This window comes from Cygnus atratus, chromosome 2 (assembly GCF_013377495.2).
Source record: "Cygnus atratus isolate AKBS03 ecotype Queensland, Australia chromosome 2, CAtr_DNAZoo_HiC_assembly, whole genome shotgun sequence".
NCBI lineage: Eukaryota > Metazoa > Chordata > Aves > Anseriformes > Anatidae > Cygnus > Cygnus atratus.
The window spans coordinates 130,564,991-130,577,229 of NC_066363.1; the positions used below are offsets into that span (position 1 = coordinate 130,564,991).

Consider the following 12,239-nt stretch of genomic DNA (forward strand, 5'->3'; position numbering starts at 1 on the left):
CTACCCTAGGTCCTTCTGTCCTATCAGTCCTCACTTCTGAGTGCTGCCTGTTGGTTACTACATGCTGCCTCCCCCATAAGCTAGGGGTTATCCAAATTGCCTTTCTCATAAATACAGACTTGCATTTTGCACAACTGAAACACACCTGGTCTTAAGGGCCCCACTTCACAACTGGAATACACATGATTATGTATGGAGTATTCATGACTATCTTGCCTTTTTGTCAGTCTTTCTCCATCAGCAGTGACTTTATATTTTCACTTCCAAAAATGCCCAAAAGCACCAGCCCCAGTGTGGAGGTGATGCTGGCTGAGTGGACTCCCAGCGGACCACTGCTTCTTGAGATCTGACAGCCAGATCTTAGTTCACTTAGTATGTGCTGCGTTGGCACTATGCATTTTCAGTTGAGATACCTGCTGCCTTTCAAAATCTACACGATAGACTTCTGCAGTTGTCTTTAAACAGAAAAATGTCATCTCCGTCAAGACCGGTGTGGGGTTTCTTCAGCAAATCGTGCTTTATGTAAAATCATGCAGATTGACATTAACTTTCTATCCTTTATTAATCACTTCTCTTGTTTAATCAGAGAATGATTGAAACGTTGAAAACATTTCCTTGTTTTCGTATTGGCAAAGCAGTAACACTTCTCTGTTCTTTGGCACTGGTTTTTAAGTATCACTGCTAACTGGTACTCAGTGTATTTCTTGGCTATCGTTGAAGAGAGAAGCGTTCTGAAGGCCTCCTGTGATACAAGCACATTACCCCAATTGTTTCCAAACACAGAACAGATTCGAGCAGCAATTACAACGTGCAGACAGCCTCCCCCAGCTCTCCAAGGAGGGTCTCAACACTGTGGTTACCATGGATGAGGACAGCACGGAGGCTAAACTGCACCAAAGTTGGGCTTCAGTGTGTTTCGATATGCTTTGCAGCAGGTACAAACAATACCGGTTAGCGGCACTCACTTGTACACTGCGCTGAGCGCCAGTTAAGAGCAGGGCCTGAGACCTCAGTCCTTGGAGGCTTTTCAAGTTTGAAGTGCTGTCTGCACAGAGAATTAATGTGAAATGATATTGTTTGTTAGGAGGGAAGACTTGGAGCTTCCAGTTACAGCTCCTAGGGGAAGCTGTAGTTACAGAGAATATCTGTAATTACCCAAATCTTCTCCTGCACAATCTTTTTGGGTCGTATGAGCAGTGAGGTAAGAATCAATATCACCCAGCAGAGACCACAGCAGAGTTCCATAATGCTTTTACAGGACTTCTAGATAAATGTCTAAGGTTAGATGCTGTGAATTCTCCCAAGCCAAAAGCAGTTGCGTAATGAGTCCCAACTGGTCCAGCTGTATGTACGGGTTGTTTGGAGGTGCTTAGGAAATTGCTGATAAGCACACTCACATTCACAAAGGCCTTTTGGTGCTCCTGCTGAAGACCACCCAAAAGCGAGGGCTTAAAGCAGTTTGTACTGCACCCAAGTTCCTGGGACAGCACACAGGGAGTGTTCAGTGCCATGTGAATTCAGTGCCCACGGGAATGAATGGGGAGACACCAACGATAAGTGTCAAAAATCACCGCCCAAAAAAATATTTTGAAATTTCACCTCTCTCTGGGACTGAACTGCTGACACCCAGGCCTAGGAAGGAGCCTGTGTCAAACAAGGGCTCAACAGCACTCTCAGGGGCCCAGAACAGAATTGCTCCATCCCAACCTCCCTGATAACGTGAGGAAATTTTTAGACCTGTGTGCTTTTGTAGATCTGTATCTAATTTGTTACTACTCAGTGGTTTGTCGTAGGCCAAAAAGGTATCCCTAAGACATTTTAGAAAATGGCTTGAATAACTATTAGGGGTCAGAGAGAAAGCAATGCCTTGGACTTACTCTCTGAGGTTCCCTTGCTTGCTGCAGACATGCACCTAACCTCAGGGACCAGGTACATACAGAACTGCATGCCTGGTGCTCAGAGCACGAGTTTATGTTATGCTGGCTCTGTCACACAGGCTGCTCGCAAATAAGCCTCGTATAAGGCAGAGAAAGTCCACTATACCCTTACAGCTTTCCTAAAGGGGTTACTCTCATTGCAAGGGTGGGATCTGATAGGCCCCTGCTTTTATAACGTAATATCTAATTTACTTTGAAACAAACGAAATGCAATTTTCATTTAATATGCAGCTTTTTAGTATCATTGTACATTTACACCCTCACTTACCATACATAATTTCCCACTGCAGGCAAGCCTTTAATTCTTAAATGATCTCACTGCTGACAGAATATTCAGATGTGTGAACTTAAGTTCTCCCTGCCTCCCTTTTTCTTTTTGCCAAACAGCCTTATAAATGTTATTAGATACAGATATAAAAACAGTTCGTGTGGTTCCCTGAGTGGTTTATAATTCTGCTATCATCACTGCTTCCCCAGGTTTTTGTATTGGGATTATTTTTGAATTGTACTTAGACCAATGATATCTTCACACAATTCTCAGAAAGTGATTTGGCATTTCTTGAATTCTTTTGAGCACTCTCAACTCTACAGCCACAGATCGGTGTCGTAGCTCGAGCCGGTAAACTCAACACATACATGTCTAATCCTGTCCTCTTAAGTGTCTGATTTACAATGTGGCTAATTGCACTTTTAGATTCCCAACACTGCTGGCACCAATTTCTGCTACTCCACAGAAGGAGCCAGATTCGTAATTGCTCTGTATCAACCCCATTGTTGTGAAATTAAATACTTGAGGAACTTTATGGATAGCATGCTCTGTCAAGGCGCTCGTGTTCAAATTGTTGCCAGCGTGATGTCTTTCACTGTTAGTTGTTCCTTGATGGAATTTAATAAATATTCATTGGCAGAGTGCAACGTAATTGATTCAGCCACTTTCATTTTTTATCATCCCTGCAGGATACCACAGCCTCTGCAGAAAATCTCCAAGATTTGCCAACGGTTGACAGTAAGAAGCTTTGGAGATGCGCTTGGTGAAGAAAAGGGAAGGAAATAGTATCTGTTATCACCATGCCTAATGTTCACTGTCAGGAAGAAAAAAACACTATATGGCTCTTAAATGAGCAATGTGCCTTATGCAATACACTGTAAAAAATCATAAAGTACAATATTAAATGAAATGCTATGATATGAAGTGGGTTTATGATTAGCGAGTAATAATTTATACTGAAAAATGCTTTCCAATAAAAATTAGAATACATTATATGCATATTTATTTCTATTTGTAATACAGAAGAATTTCCATTACTTAAACGTAGTGATTTACATTTGTTGTTGTTATTCACCATGCGAGGCCCCAGAAACCTAATCCTGTTGAAGCTTTCATAAAGGTTTTTAACTCCCCCTACAGTATTCACACCTATATTGCCTGGTGTTTAGGACTACTGGAAGGTTATGTTTAAGCAAGCATTCCATTTCCATAGTACTGTTCCAAAATTAGGCCTTGCTCACTAGCTTTTTTGAAGAAAGGGTCGGAGTTGAACTTGCAATAAATTTAAAAGCTGTCAAACTGCAGTATGTAATAATAGTAAAAAGCAATATGTATTAAATGCATCTTCTGTGCAAAATTAGAGAATTTTCTGCTATCATTAGAGGCTATGTATACGTTGCCTACTAGAATCAGGCTTCACACTTCATTTCAGTGTTTCCTTCAGTTGTTTTTGAAATATCCTTCATCTTCAGAGTTCATTTAGATAACAGCCCCACTGCTGGACTCAAATTAGCCTTTTAGCACAACCATCACCTTTCTGGTTTTCCCTCTAGTTTCATGAGCAATCTCTTAGTGGCACAAAAAGAAGCGTACAGTGGCAGGCTGTACGCCTGCCAGAATGCACTTTTGTAAGTGTATAGTTTAAAAAACATATACTTTTGATCCAGTTCTCTGCTTGTAGGTACTGTTGCAAAAAAAAGTAACTGTCCCAAATTCAACATACTGGCAAGAATGCTACAATCATGTATATCATGTAAGCAAACTGGGGTCTATATTAAATTCATTTATTTCCTGTAACTGTTACATCAAATTTACTATTATTATGAGACACTGTAAAACAACATAAAAAGTTCTAAAAACATTTTTTTTTGTCATTCACTTACTGGAATGCCGGTGAAGGTAACTGGAGGCGACTGCCAAGAGATGCTAAAGCTACTGCCATTAGGAGTGAATTTTGTTGACCCTGGAATGTTCACCGGAGGAGTGGCCTGTTTGAAAAGAAAATATTATTCCAGTAAAAGAACCATTCCTCTTCCAAAGCATTTCAAGGGATCTTTCACTCCTCAAAGCTGTAAATCTGCAAGAGGGGAAAAAAATTTCATCGTGCTGACAATGACAAGCATTTTACTCTGTTGCTGAGAGGGATAATCACAGATAAGCCAGTAAGGAAGGAACATGTTTATACACCACTGTTCTTAAAACCTTGTTTAGAGAGAGATGATAGCTCTTGCAAGAATCCACACAAAACTTTTAAAAGCTAGATCTGATAAAAAAAAAAACATGAAATTAAGCACCATATAAAAAAATTATTTAATGACGCTAGCCAGCAGAAAAAAAAAAAAAAAGTATTAGAAATGATTAACCTTCCCACGGTGATAAACAAGGAAGTATTTAAACTGGTAGCAGCTGGTTTAAACAACGGAAGATTGCCTGGAGAGTGTTTTTGGACAACAGGGTTAACAGTAAGGGTTGGCCATTTTCCGTTCATCAGATGAATGTTCCTAAGAATCAACATAATTAAAACAGTCTTTCTTATTAAAAACAAGGAGCTGAAAATCATCCTTGGGATTCAGTAACAGCTAAAGCAAATATCTGAAGGACTCTTACAGTCCTGGGAACTCTTACTTTCTTTCTATCTGGGTTGTAACACCCAGTAATACCCTGGGTTGTAGTCCCCAGTAATTACAGCTTACAACTGTTCAGTATCTTTCATCTTATATCTTCCTTCATCTTTTCTCACTGGGCTCTGTGTCCTCTGCAATTCCATTCCCCACTATCTTTGAATCCCTGTTTGTTTGACAGAGTCAGGAAATTTGTAACTTTGCACTTACCCTGCTTCACAGGAGTGCGAGCAACCCCCGTCAACATAGGCTTCTTTTGACTCTTGAGTTTCAAGCTTTCATCACAAAAAAGGGCCCCTCGGTTTAAATTTATAAAGAATTTGCTCTTAAAAATGAGCTTTCCTTCTATCTTTCAGTTGCTTGTGCCTTACAAGAGCACAAAGCATTTATTTAAGCAGTATTTATGTTCAAGGCTGCTGGAGTTACCTCACTGCTTCCCTGAACCACGACGCTGAGAAGGAGCGATGACAAACTACAGTCTGATTGTCCCCATTAAAGATAATCTTCAGAGCAAACAAGTGCTGAAGCAATCCCTTGGAGCCTCTCCAAGCAAAAGAAACCAAGACCACTGAATGACTCCATCTACTGCAGCTATGCTCTGCATGCTGCCGAGGCTGCAGACAGCTCAAAGGGAATCAATACAGACACACCACCTTCTCGAGGCAGTACGCGTCTCCTGAGCTCAGTAACATAAAAGCCCCACTGAAAGGCACTGGGAAAAACACAGCAACTCCAGGCGGTACCTGCAGTGCTTTACCACAGCCCTATTTAAACAGGAGTGGGTGAAAATAAAATCATAGCATATCCCGAGTTGGAGGGGACCCACGAGTGTCAGAGTCCAACTCCTGGCTCCACACAGAACCGCCCAAAAACCAAACCATGTGTCTGAGAGCATTGTCCAGACACTTCCTGAACTACATCAGGCTTGGTGCTGTGACCATGGCCCTGGGAGCCTGTCCCACTGCCCGACCACCCTCTGGGTGCAGAACCTTTCCCTAACAGCCAGCCTGACCCTCCCCTGTCCCAGCTCCATGCCGTTCCCTCGGGTCCTGTCGCTGTCCCCAGAGAGCAGAGCTCAGCGCCTGCCCCTCCGCTCCCCTCGTGAGGGAGCTGCAGGCCGCCATGAGGCCTCCCCTCAGCCTGCTCTGCTCTGGGCTGAGCAAACCAAGGGACCTCAGCCGCTCCTCATACGTCTTACCCTCTAGACCCCTCACCATATTTGTAGCCCTCCTTTGGACACTCCCTAATAGTTTTATGTCCTTCTTATACTGTGGCACCTCAAACTGCACACAGTGCCTTAGGTGAGACCGCAGAGCAGAGCAGGACAATCCCTTCCCTGGACCGGCTGGCGGTGCTGGGCCTGTGGCACCCCAAGGTACGGTTGGCCCTTTTGGCTACAAGGGCACACTCTGGACTCTTACTGAGCTTACCACCAACCAAAACCCTCTGCAGGGCTGAACGCCAGCCCTTGTCCCCCAGCCCATATGTACATCCAGGATTACTCCATCCTAGGTGCAGAATCTGACACTTGCTCTTTAAATTTCATATGATTGGTGATTTCATAGCACTCAAAGTTATCAAGATCTCTCTGCAAGGCATCTCTACCCTGAAGGGAATCAACTGCTCCTCCTAATCTAGTATCATCCACACACTTACTTAGTGTGCACTCAACTCAGGTTACTGTAACTGATGTAACCCCAGTTACTACAACTCTTTGAGCCCAAACCTTCAGCCAATTGTTCACCCACAATACTGCGTATACATCCAGCTATACACTAGAGATTTTGTCCAGAAAGACACTGTAAGAGACAGTATCAAAATTTTGTTAGAATCAAAAAACAAATCAAAACAAACAGAACAACAACAACAAAAACAGATCCAAGCTCTTCCCTTTGTCTACTATCGGGTAATCTTGCCACAAAAGCATATTAAGTTAGTGAGGCATGACTTTGCCTTCATGAACCCACACTGGCTTTGAATCATGGCAGCACTCTTGCCAGAAGGAGCTGGAGGCAGCAGGTTGGAAAGTGAGGCAGTGCCTGTGCTCAGCATCCCCTGGGACGTCAGTGCCAGCATGGCTGCTTCCTGAGGGATGCCAGTAAGACCTGCAAGCGGAATCCTAAATGCTGAAAGTACCCACCTGTAGCTACTCTGTAGCTAAATTTAACAGGTACAGGCACTGGTTTCATAATGAAATGTGAAGTATGAAAAGTTCCAAATTGCTTTAATTTGCAGTTTCCTAAAATACTGTGATGCTCAATTCTTTTTTCACAGTGCCTAAATATTTACCTCAGAAATGATGAGTTTTAGACAATCAATCACCTTGTTCTTTGGTTCCCATAAGTGCATCTTTGCACTTCAAGCACAGTCCCTTTTTTCAGGCTAACATTTTAGACAATCTTTTCCATCAGGTAAGCAACCATAACATTAAAATGGGTTGAAGAGTTTCTATACCCTTGATTTCACTTCGCTTGGAAACTTCCACCTGATTTCTGATCAAAATATACTTATGGCCAATTTATAATTAGCTACTCTTGTGCTAATGCTCTTCATGGGCACCAATCCCATCCCCTACCAGATCTTGTTTTGTCAAAGTTCCCAGTCCCTACGCTGGATGGGACCTCTTCATTCTGATCACCTTCTTTCTACCTGTTCCAGCTGAGATCATCATCCTTGAATGCGGGTGACCAGAACCATACTCCGGATCTCAGCTGAAGGTATATAAGGGTCTTGTACAATGGCATAAAAAATATCCATAAGAAATTTATATTTCTTACCTGAGACAACTTATAACTGTTTTTTTTTCCCTTCACATCTCCACTATTGTTGACTCACAGTCATTCTGTGCTTGATTTCCTCCTCTTGTGATTTTCTAACTACCCCAGTTTAGAGCAGAAAAATCTTATTAGTTCCTAAGGTGAAGGACTTTGCATACTCTGCCACTAAATTGCATCCAAAAATGTATTATTTTTAAGACCATCCAGTCATGTAAGCATGATCCACAAATCTCAGTACTGCTGACATCTCCTGAATTTGTTATGATAGTACTTGTCTAGTATCAAAATGATTTAATGAAAATGCGACCAAGTCCAAATACTGCCTTTTCATACAACTCCACTAATAACATCCTACAATCCCTTCAAAATAACTCACTGTTTTTCTCCCTTACTTCCCAGCATCACTCCTACACTCAAATTTATCTCTAGCCTAACAAATACTGCCTATATGATTTAAGATCAAACTCTCCTCAAATCCAGAAGGATTTGTTCTACCGTACTGCTGCTTCTTTGTTGAAAAAAAGCTACCTTCTTTTTTTTCTTGGATCTTAGATTGTTCTAACATTTCTTTGGGGTTTCTCCACTGCAGTTTACTTCATTTGCTGCATTTATCTATATTTCTTCAATTGTTGTTCTAGATCTTTCCTCACCCATATGATTGGGTCTGACGAAACAGTCAGGACTTGCCTGATCACTACCCTTTTACTCCTTTCTTACTGCAGGTATTCTGTTTGTCATTTTCCGGTCATACTAGAAATGCAGATTAACAGATCTGTTTAGGATTCCTGCAACCCAACTTTGGATTCTGTATTTTTTTCCTTTTATTAATAGGAATTCTGGGATGAACATTATCCAACCTCCCTTACATAAGTTTCTTGAGCTTTGAATTTTGCCTCTTCACTTCTCCCAATGAAGTAATTTCCACTTTCATGATCTGATTCATATGAAAGATTGTCTTCGTAACTACGTTCCCACTGGATACCTTTTTTTTTTTTTTTTAATTCTCATAAAAAATACAAACTTCATCAAAATTGAAGTTTAGAAATTTTGTACATTGCTCACTCCAGCAAGCAAAATGAATGAATGATAGTGGCATTAAAGATGCTGATGTCACCTTCCCTTCTTTTCCCTTTGACACAACAGATTGGTCATACGAGTGCTTAAATGTTACAAAGGAAAACAGGGTTTAATTCTTCCTCTTTCTGGTCAGAGCTGAATCTCCACCTTCCCTCCCAGAATTGTTTTCTGGCTGGGCTGGAAAGGACTCTAGCACAGGATCCCACTGACCTGTTCCACATAAGCTGATTCCCTGGCAAGGAAAACCTAAACATGAACTGGAGCAGGGACCCCACTTTCTCACTTTCAACATGAGAATGCCTTCAACAGTAAGCACAGGGTCATTCTGCATTGATGAAATGAAATATTCAAAATGCAGCAACTTGAAAAGGAGGCATCTGTAAAGCTCAGATACATGCAGGTCAATACCATAGAATATATCAGCCCAATTCCAATTCAAGCAGTTGAAACATCTGAACCATGATTTCCTTAATCAAGTGCTTTACTCAAAGGCTGGAAAAAAAAATGGAAAGGGCTGGCATATCCTTTCTCTGCTATATAAAGGAGGATTGAGCGAGTCTTCAAACTGCAGGAAAGAGTGTCATGACTGCCAATCCCAAATGCAATGAGCAGCCAGGACTTGGTGTCTCGCTCTGGGAGAGGCAGGGCTTAAATCAGCCTGAGAAGAAAGCTCTTCTCCTAGCTGGCTTGCCCAGGTTGGTGCACTACCTGATGCAGCTCCTACCTGAGGTGCCAAACTTCCACCCAAGCTTTCCACAGTGCCTGGGAGTCCAAAATAAGCCTGTGGACTCTGGGTAGTTCCCTCTGCCCCTTTAATGGGACTGTTCCAGACAAACAACAAAAGGGCTTCATCTGCACCGTGCTGCATACAAAAGTTATTGCATCTGATAAATTTAACAGAGTTCAGTTCTCTGGTGCATATGCAGGTCATGGACCACACCACTTCAAAGCCTTAATTCTTCTTTTCTCATATGGTGTCCAGACAAAAAAAAAGTCAAATTTTAGTGCACTTTTACAATTAATGCTTTCTGTCTGAACTTAACTGGAAGTTTTTGGAACAGCACTTTGGATCTCATTGGATTTTTGCCATTTGCAAAGAATTACCTTTAAGGGTAGGAGGATACCATATACGCCTTTCCATTTTTCCTGCTCTACTTCCCATATGCAAACTGACATCTCACACTGTACAAATACAGGAAATGAATTGTTCCTGGCATCTGCTGGGTACTTGCCTCCAGACACAGTTTCAGCTCTGCTTGTATGGGTAACACTCTGGGAGGGATTCAGCTGACTGAATGAGATCGCTTACAACACAGGAGGCCATGTTAGAACACGTCACCTTGGCCTTTCCTTACAGTCAGTGGAAAAAGGGATGACAGTCAGTGAGTAGTCACTGGAACACACAGAGCAGCTCTTCTCAACCTGAAGGATATGTGGCTGGATAGGTAGAACCCCAAAGTCCACTGCCTGTGGTGGGAGCATGAACAGCTAGCTCAGAAGAGGACATTAGATTTAAATGAGACAAATCTTGCTGGCTGCCCCATAAAACTTTTTAACCCCCTGAAACTAGGCTTGGCTTTTCAGAATCCAAACATAGTGATCAGACATTTGTTTCTACGTTAACGAAGTTAGTATAAGCAGTGGAACTCCCTCTCACTCGCGTTACCTGGTAAGCATGGTCCGTGTGTACGAGGTAGAGGTTGGTAGGAGCTGAGCGGCTCAGAGGTGTCATCAATTTAGTCTCAGTTTTGGCACAGGAAGTTTCAGGACGGATTGCATCTTGGGTGGGAAACGAAGGAGGAGATGCTAAAGATGGAGAGACTGGGGAAAGACTGCTTAAGCCATCGGCTACTGAGTCCGTGTTGAGCCTGATTTCTGTATAGTAAAAATCCTCCTCTCCATCACTGTAGTCAGACTCTACTACACGTCTGTATCGAGACAAAGAATAATTGATTAAATGAAAGCAGGAATCCTAAGGTGAGTTTTAAGTCCTACATGCATGAGCAAATATATTCGTACTGTTGATAAATTAATATTCCCAGTTTCACTCTGCCTACTTGATCAGTATTCTGACCACATGGAAGGGGAGAGGAAAAGAAAATCATCTAGTCTGAAGGGAAAAGAAGCAGGAATTAAAACTTTTGTTTTTTCCTCTATGTTATTCTTAACTAATTCTTTGACCTTGGTCTCGATGATTAACTTCTATGCTTCCGCTTAAATATCAGTATTTGCTTCCCATTGCTAACCATTGAAGTTAACAAGAATTGCAAAGCCCTTTAGCTTCATAAATGACAGAGAAACCACAGACGGACATGTCAAGATAACAGGCATGGGCAAGATATATTTTACTAACATAACAGCAAATAATTTGTTATCTTATCATAGGTTTCTTAAATCAAATACAGTTATGGCCATGGTTCACTGTAACTTTCCTTGCCGTAATAGAAAAAGCTGCTCAGGAACAGTGCCACCACGCAGCTCCCTCAGACACAGGCAGAGGAAGGACATGTAAGGGCTGGCTTGCCAGTGCTGGACCTTCTGGTCCTACTCTCCAGATGCAGACTTACTGGAGGGGGAGATACAAGAGGCTTAAATGTCCCTGCATCCCCTGGCACCCTCTGTTGCGTGTTAGAGCACAAGTGCTGGGAGTGAAGCAGCCCAGTCAAAAGCAGCAGTTCCCAACAGGCTACGCGTTATCTCAAAGTCCCAAACCACCACTATTTTATCACATTCCCAAGTCAAATGCTATTCAGATGCAACTCGCAGCTCATACATGCATATTTTTGCCCAATCTTCCCCATGGGAAGCCTGGGAGCCCTGTGGGTCCTCCTGTGCATGCCCACATCAGGGCTGAATGCTGGACTTCTCTTTTTCCAGGCATGCACCCCAAGAGCAGCCCCTAGCTTATTTCTCAGCCTGCTTGTCCATATAACTCCATCTGTGGTCCTCTTGCTATCTTAGTGAACAGAAAGCACAGAGAGCAGGGTTTCAGCACAGTTGAAAGGCTCTGTCAAAAGCACTGTCTGCTGGACCTCATTAAGTTAACCACCAAGAGCGTCTCTCACCCCAGTAGTTACAAGCTCCAAATTTTAGGGAAGTTCTGCTGTTTACTTTTGCCTGCACCAGGCCATGAAAAGCATGTCCCAGCAATACACAGGACAAAGAGAAAAATTTATAACGGCATTTATAAAGAGATTTTTTTCTGGTAACCTCACTCTTCAGAACCTCAGCCCAACAGCAATTACTGCCACCTTTGCAAGCCCGCAAGTCTCTCCAGAGCTCCATACCAGACTACACCCTCATGGTCACTTTAATTTTTAAGCACTGTTTAACAGGCTTACACAACAGATATGTTTCCATACATCTCACAGGTGAAGATCATAAGAAGGGGAATAAGAAAAAAAGATTCAAAGAACACACACATGTAAGCCAACACCTAGACCCCTTTTCATTGCCCTGAGTGCTTTCTCAGTGACACCACAAGGCAGCATGAGGACCCCCTGTAATTATATATTCGACAGCTAGGTCACTCAGTGAATTGCACAGGAGATTTTACTTG

The 12,239-nt window shown here is 42.3% G+C and overlaps 1 protein-coding gene across 3 annotated transcripts in view; it reads right to left on the reverse strand.

Moving 5' to 3' along the window:
- Positions 1-12,239, reverse strand: part of ZNF704 (zinc finger protein 704) — a 102,932-nt gene that overhangs the window by 20,128 nt on the left and 70,565 nt on the right. For all 3 annotated transcript variants that reach the window (XM_035546166.2, XM_035546164.2, XM_050708697.1), the window contains exons 6-7: positions 10,347-10,608; positions 4,089-4,193 (exon numbers count right to left, since the gene is read on the reverse strand). In XM_035546166.2, the coding sequence (XP_035402059.1) occupies positions 4,089-4,193; positions 10,347-10,608 (367 nt within the window). The remainder of the gene's footprint in view (positions 1-4,088; positions 4,194-10,346; positions 10,609-12,239) is intronic.